This window comes from Octopus bimaculoides, chromosome 1, assembly GCF_001194135.2.
Source record: "Octopus bimaculoides isolate UCB-OBI-ISO-001 chromosome 1, ASM119413v2, whole genome shotgun sequence".
Lineage (NCBI taxonomy): Eukaryota > Metazoa > Mollusca > Cephalopoda > Octopoda > Octopodidae > Octopus > Octopus bimaculoides.
In genome coordinates, this window is record NC_068981.1 from 112,034,825 (window position 1) to 112,043,254 (window position 8,430).

General features: G+C 35.0%; 1 protein-coding gene across 1 annotated transcript in view; it reads right to left on the minus strand.

The window, feature by feature from the left end:
* LOC106874461 (ER degradation-enhancing alpha-mannosidase-like protein 3) overlaps positions 1 to 6,215 on the minus strand; it is a 193,216-nt gene extending 187,001 nt beyond the window's left edge. Inside the window, exons 1-2 of the mRNA XM_052969338.1 lie at positions 6,054 to 6,215; positions 5,518 to 5,643 (exon numbers count right to left, since the gene is read on the minus strand). Coding sequence (XP_052825298.1) covers positions 5,518 to 5,643; positions 6,054 to 6,200 — 273 coding nt within the window. The 5' untranslated portion in view covers positions 6,201 to 6,215. The remainder of the gene's footprint in view (positions 1 to 5,517; positions 5,644 to 6,053) is intronic.
* Positions 6,216 to 8,430: the final 2,215 nt, after the last annotated feature.

An 8,430-nucleotide genomic window follows, 5' to 3' on the forward strand; every position in this document is an offset into this window, starting at 1 on the left:
TATATATATTTAGTTTTGGGATTTGGTTATACCCACAGTTTATATATATATCCAGGTAGAATAGTTAGTGGGCTGTTATGTAGATGTATGTGTGTGTGTGTGTGTATGTGTATACATGTATATGTATATACATATGTATGTAGATAAATAGATATGAATGTAAACAGATAGACATACAGATAGATAAGTACATAGATAATATGAACAGACAAGCACACATACACATGCAAATAAAGACTAAAACATGTGAATATATACACACTTCACTTCACACAAGGATACATATGGAGACACACATCCATACATAACAGATGCAGTACATAGTCACACAAACCCTTACACAGACACACTCAGATATGCACACACAAGGAGACAGAGGTACACACACACACAAACACATGAATATGCAGAATACATACATACAAACGTACACATACATACATGCATACACACACATACATACATACATACATACATATGTGTATGCGCATGCACATTGACCCACACATATGGGCATAAACAAACAAACAGAACAGAGCTAAGATAAGAGTGAACGACTATTGAAAAAGTTGCAAGACACAACAAAAATTTTAGAAAAAAATTAATAAGTAAACGAATGGAAACTTAACCGGTGAGTATGTTAAATAATAAGACACTAAAAGACAATGACTCTCCTCAGACAAAATTCCACACAGCTTTGGCTTTGCTGTCTCATTTTATTTAACATATATCATCATCATCATTGTTTAACGTCCGCTTTCCATGCTAGCATGGGTTGGACGATCTGACTGAGGACTGGTGAACCAGATGGCTACACCAGGCTCCAATCTGATTTGGCAGAGTTTCTACAGCTGGATGCCCTTCCTAACGCCAATCACTCTGAGAGTGTAGTGGGTGCTTTTATGTGCCACCGGCACGAAGGCCAGTCAGGCAGTACTAGCAACGGCCACGCTCAAAATGGTGTATTTTATATGCCACCTGCACAGGAGCCAGTCCAGCGGCACTGGCAATGACCTCGCTTGAATGTCTTTTCACGTGCCAGGAAGGCGACACTGGTAACGATCATGCTCAAATGGTGCTATTTACGTGCTACTGGCACGGAAGCTAGACAGCTGCTCTGGCAACGATCATGCTCAGACAGTGCTGTTAGTGCTCCACTGGTACAGGTGCCATCATGATTTCGCCTTCACCCCAACAGGTGAAAGACCCCCAACAGGTCTTCCAATGAAGGAGACGTTGGCATGGGTGCCAGTCGTCGAATTTAGTTCAATTTCGATTTCACTTGCCTCAACAGGTCTTCGCAAGCGGGGTTTAGTGTCCAATGAAGGAAAGGTACGCGTAAGTGGGCTGGCAGCACCCTTGGCAGAGGCCTTGGATTATGGTCTCACTTGGCTTGCCGGGTCTTCTCACACACAGCATATTTCCAAAGGTCTCGTTCACAAGTCATTGCCTCAGTGAGGCCTAATATTCAAAGGTCATGCTTCACCATCTCATCCCAAGTCTTTCTGGGTCTACCTCTTTCACAGGTTCCCTCAACTGCTAGGGTGTGGCACATTTTCACACAGATATCCTCATCCATTCTCGCCACATGACCATACCAGCGCAATTGTCTCTCTTGCACACCACAACTGATGCTTCTTAGGTTCTACTTTTCTCTCGAGATACTTACACTCTGTCGGGTATGCACACTGACATTACATATCCATCGGAGCATACTGGCTTCATTCCTTGCGAGCTTACGCATGTCCTTAGCAGTCACACCCCATGTTTCACTGCCATGTAGCATGGCTGTTCATACACATGCGTAATACAGTCTGCCTTTTACTCTGAGTGAGAGGCCCTTTGTCACCAGCAGAGGTAAGAGCTCTCTGAACTTTGCCCAGACTATTCTTATTCAAGCAGCTACACTTTCAGCGCACCCTCCCCCACTACTAACTTGGTCTCCTAGATAGTGGAAGCTATCAACTATGTCTAGTTTTTCTCCCTGGAATGTGGCAGAAGTTGTTTGCACATTTTCAGTGTTTATTGCTACTGAACATTTGCCACATTGCAAAAACTAACTTCCTAGTTAACCTTCCTTTGATATTGCTGCACCTCTTATGTGTCCATAGCTTACACTGGGTACATCTTATAGAGTTTCTACCTATGCCTTTTCTACAGATCGAGCAGGGCCATCTACCTGAAGGGGTTTGTGTTTTGTCTACCTTCCTACTTATTAGGACTTTGGTTTTAACTAGGTTGACTCTAAGGCTCTTCAGTTCTAGTCCTTGCTTCCACAGCTGAAACTTCTCCTCTAGTTCTGATAGTGACTCAGCAATTAGCACAAGGTCATCATCATAGAGGAGATCACAGGGGCACACACACACAACAGACTTTCATACAATTTCTGTCTACCAAATTTACTCACAAGGTATCAGTGAGCTAGAAGCTACAGTACAAGATACTGCATAGCGGGGCTGTGCCTGAAACCATGTGGTTGGAAAGTGAGCTTCTAAACCACACAGCCATATGTGTGTGTGTGTGTGTGTGTGTACATATATATGTAAAAATTAGCGCTGTCACATACATAGTGTATATGTCCAGTAGCTGCAAGATAACATTCAGGGAAATGTTCATTCTTGATGCTGAGTGTCCAAAAAAACACTGTATATCTCACACTAAGCAAGAAAACTCTCACCAGATGAACAAAAACTGTGAATATTGACATTTTGGTGCCGATGAGCTGTCAGACAGTGAAATAGCGATATCTACTGTTCTTGTTTGTCCAGAACAAGTTGTTTGAAATGGTCTGAGATAGTCAGTGGTTTTGAGCACCTGGTGAAAAAAGTGGCATTTTCCAGGATGCTATCTAATAGCCAATGGGCATATAAACAAAGCACGTACACTATATATGTGACATTGGTAATGTTTGCATTATTAGAGCTACTTTTAATTCAAAATTTAATTGTTTCACTTTTGATATGCCATAGCACATAGCACATAGCACAAATAGACTTCACACTATCTGCAATTTTATTCCTTCTGTGAGGAGTTGAGTGTACAGAACTGATGAGTTATAAGACAGCAAAACGTTGATGTCCACTGTTCTTTTTCATCTAAGGCAAGTTGTCTGAAATGGTCTGAGATATTCAGGGGGCATTCTCCAGGATGCTATCCCACAGCTAATGGGTATATAAACAAAACACATACTATATATGTGACATCAATAATGCTTATATATATGTTTCAGGTCCTATCATTTCTTCAGTTATTTCAATGCTTTAACAATAGCATGCAGGCTCTAGGGCTAGATTGAATGTGAATCTGTGGTAATTATTTAACATTGTACAAAGCACATTTTGTTCAATCTTGAAATCTATAATGTTACAATTTTGATGTTAGTACTTAGTATCTAAAGCAGTAAAAACATTCTTTGTTTGCATTGCAGGGATTCACTAGTACCAGCAAACTTACATAGATTCTGGAGAACAGAATAGGGAATGTCTGAACTCTTCTAAAAGTGATACTTGTAGATACAGAGCATTTCATTTAGATTTTGCAAAGCCTTGTCTTTTTTTTTTTCTAGAACTTGAGAAAAATGGAAGTTGAACACAAATTCAAATCTAATTCACCTCCACATTCAAATGTACAAGTAATCTTTTGCATATTTAATTTTTGTAGGAGAAATATGTGACTCTAGGGTCTGTTGAAAATGTGAGAAAGGATCATCAGTGTTAGAATAATCTATCTATCTAGGTCATCCTGAGGGACGACCTAAATAGTTACACTTCATTTAGAGTAATGATACTTGATTGAACCAAGTAGAAGTCTGAGGATACGAACTGGTTGTGGCAACTAAAATTTGTTTTTTCAGTTTATGAGTAGCCTATTTAAGATGATATAACAAAGGCCTCTAATTGATGTTTTGAAAATAGTAGAGAAGTTCTTAGTAAAGCATGTATTGGACAGCTCAGTTAAGATAGAAAAACAGTAAAATAGATGGCACATTTCTAGTAAAACAATTTTACTTAGCATTTGTTAACCTGATAAAGTCTGGCAATCTTCAGTCTTTTATTATTTTTTGAGAATTGTTTAATCCAAGCATGAACATAAGCAAAATTAGAATTGGCAGCAAATTCAGTGAACCATTTGGTGTAAGGCTCTGTATTTGTTCACCTATTATTGTTCATGGAAACTTTTATGTACTTTAATTCAATTCTCATTCAAAGAGCTGTAGGAAAGTTTCCAACCTGGAAAAATGTGCTAGAATTCAAAAAGTCTAAAGATCAACGTAGCAAAAATTCAAGACATAGAAAACATAAAATCTTACTGCTATATGGAAGAAACCTCACTAGATTTGAAGTAAAATAAACTTATTATTGTTTATTCAATTTAACCAATAAGAAGTCTGGTGGTAGCACTGGCAGATTAATACAGAACTATACACAAGAATAGTTAGGATTGCCTTCCAGATCATGAATTGTTCAAACAGTTCACTCGATATAGTTGATTAAGAAACTGCAGAGCAAAATGAAATGTCAGTGGGAGATGTTTTATTGTATGATTTTTACCTAATCTCACAATTTAATATAGTTGGTAGGAGTAGAAGTTGTTTATTAGTTTTATGATTACTTTACTTCACAGGCATATGTATTCAGATCCTTGTTTCAAGTCCTCCTTCAGTAAACTCTATTTGTTGGAAAAAAAAAACGAACTAATCATTTTCTAGATTAAATGCATTTGTGATAATTATATAAAATTTTCTGACTTGTAACTTTATCCTTTATGCTTTTTCTGGTTAGTACTTTCTTTTAATTGGTCTGATTGCCAACTGTCTTCAAGTACTCTATTCCTACATATGGACAGTTTTCTAGGATGGGTTTGAACTTCCAAACTTTACTCTGTAAGCAGAATTTCTGAGTATTCAACCACTGTCTTGTAGGATGAATATAATCTAGATAATGTTTCAGTAATAGAGCCATCCTTATTTATTATATAAAGGAAAGCTGGTTTTACGGTGCATGATATGGATTAATAGCTATTGCTAACTGTTGGCTTTGTGGTCTATGGTAATGTAGAAGTTTTATGAGTTACCTTTCGGTGTTTAGTTAATTCATTTTGTATGTAGTTTTTTTTTTTTTTTTTTTTTTTTTTTTTGTTGTTGAGGAGATTAGAGCACTATTTAAACATTGTAATTTGTTTGAAACAGAATGTTTTTTCAGTTTTACAGTTAAAACCATACCTTTTCTATATTTCTGAAAATGAGCTCTCAGTTGAAAGTGTATATGTTGTGGTTCTTTTTGGTTTCTAAAAATGTCATTATTGATGTAGAAGTGGAGAGTTTATCATCTACATATTTGTCTTGTCATGAAATAAAATTTTCCATATACATATTTTAAGATAAGCTAAACAGGAGACAAATGATAGAATATATCACTGTCAATTTAGAATTATAGGCTTCAATCATAAAAAGTAGTAGAATTAGTTTGTAATCAATAAACTGAGTCCCAATATATTTGTTAGTTGGATGTCACTAACCTGAAGGCCAGGCCAAAAAGCCAAAAGGGAATCCATGAAATTTCGAGAAGTTGATTGTGGTTTGTGCATATGAACATCAACTAATAGAGGTCCTTGACTAACATACTTCATCACAGCATCATAATGCTAAAACAAAATAAAAATTTAATTGTAACTACTGATAAAAAAAAGAAAGAAAGTAATAATAACAATTCATAAATTATAATGAGACTTATAATGTTAAAGGAATTTCAAAGGATGCAATGCTAACAGTTCATAAAAGGTCTACAATGAAAAGGAATTCAAAGTATTTAATTACATTGTAAGTTTCATAGCACTTAATCATATCAAAAACATGTAAGAGCTTTCAAAAACTATGAATTACAAATATGTCTAAAATAACTGAAATATGTTACTATTTCTCTGCATAGTCAGCTTTACAGGTCAGTAAACAACACCACAAATAAATAGAGGCATAAAGCAATATTTTCACAGTAAGTGATGCAACACAAAAATGACACAAAGAAAACATACTTTTAATCAAGAAAATATCTAACCTTATTGAAACGCTTTAAATATGTGCTATCACCCAGTAAAATATAACCCTTCAATACATATTCATAGTAGGAATCAATACCTGCTCCAACTCCACTTTCTGAAGAACAAAAATAAGATAAGAAATATATTTTATTAAAATGAAACATTAAAAAAATTTACACTTAAACTTTTAACAGCCTTTTATCATATATTATATCATATTCATATGATTTCAAAAACAAAAAAAAAAAAATTCACAATTTCTTTAATTAAAAATTATAAAGGAAAATGTCTGGTTGTAACAAAAATAGAACTAACCATGAAAACAGAAACTCAATTTTTGTTTATTTTCATTATTTCTTCTCAACTTTTGACGAAAACAATGTAAATCTGAATTTTCCACACTATATTAAGAAAACTTACACATGCTATAATTATTGTTGCTATGCAATAATGATGAAAGTACTTCTTAACACAAATCTGCTTTCATCCACCTAGGAATGTACTTACTGTGACAGGAGAATGTGATCAGGTTTCTAAGATGGCCAAGTGTTTTGAGGAAAATTTGACTACTATTTCTTGTAACTAAAGTAATCATATAAAAACTCCCTTCTTGGCTTATGCAATCCCTAATACGTACTCCAAAAGGTGAGGCAAAATGATTAGAACGAATACAAAAGACATAGAAAAAAAAGGAAGAGCAAGCCTCCTGTAAGGAATGTGTTAACTCTTTTGTTACTATATTCTTAACCAAAATACACACCTTATGTGTTTCGATTTTCAATTAAATTAAAAAATAATTGTGAATTTAGACTGATTTCATTAAGCAACTCTAACTTATTTATTTATCAACATATTAATGTGATTTTTGGAACACAATTTAACAAAAAGATTTTAAGAAGATCTATTAGGAAATTGGAAAAAATATATATCAAATCAAATCATATATATATATATATGTACATATATATGCATACACGTGGAAATTGGTAAAAGTTATGGTTGAAAATCGATTTTTACCACTATCCACAGGTGCCTCGGGGAAATATGTTGACAAAAACACAGCCATGATCGTGACCAATGTCCTAAAATTGGAGCAAGATGCGTGCTACTTTGTGGACATGCATAAATTACATTCATGTACACACACACACATCCTGTCTTTTATAGATATACAGATATTTATTTGGCATTGTTTCTAGCATAAAGGCACAGTGGCTTCTATATCCTTAATTATAATTATATTCTATATAATTATATATATATCTATAAATGAATTTTACCTAAAAGGTTTTTTATATGCTGGCCAATGATAAAATTCATTAATCTTAAATGATTTTATCTTTCAATTATGTTTAGATGTATCTCATTCACTTAGGGGCAGTTTATTTACTTCTGTGCTATTCTGACCAAATACACAGGAGTTGAGGTGGACTACGAACTTCGATTCGTATATATTGTTGGATATTTATATATACTCGTGTGGAGGCGCAATGACCCAGTGGTTAGGGCAGCGGACTCGTGGTCAGAGGATCGCGGTTTCGATTCCCAGACCGGGCGTTGTGTGTGTTTATTGAGGGAAAACACCTAAAGTTCCACGAGGCTCCAGCAAGGGGTGGTGGCAACCCCTGTTGTACTCTTTCACCCCAACTTTCACTCTTTCTTCCTGTTTCTTGAGGGGGGAGCTGTGCCCAGATGGGGGGGGGGGACACATACGCCATAGAAACCAGGAAACCGGGCCCATGAGCCTGGCTAGGCTTTAAAAAGGGAGCATAATAAAATATGTACTCATATCTATGCATGTGCATTTGTATGGGTATGTATACATAATTCCATTTGTTATGGATTTATTATACTTATCCAGATATTGATCAATCTAGGATTATCCACATTATTTTATGAAATTTTGGTTTGTCCACTTTTCCTACTTTCAACTTGTGCATATTGAAGTGAATCTTTCAGTGGTTGGACATATCTGACATATCTGGCTTCAGTACACTTAATTATAATTATATTCTATATAATTATATATCTGTATATGAATGTTACTTAAAAGGGTTTTTTTTATATGCTGGCCACTGATAAAATTCATTAATCTTTAATGATTATATCCTTCAATTATGTTTAGATATATCTCATTTACTTCAGGACAGTTTATTTACTTAAGTACTACTCTGACCAAATACACGTGTTGAGGTAGATTACAAAATTTGATTCATATATAATTTTGGATATTTATATGTACTTGTATTTATGCGTGCATTTGTATGGGTATATATACATATTTTCATTTATGTTCAGTATATTCTACTGATGAAGGAAGAGTTATTATACTTATCCAGAAATTGACCAACCAGTTATTTTACTGTGGCTATGCTGGAGCACCGCCTTTAGTCA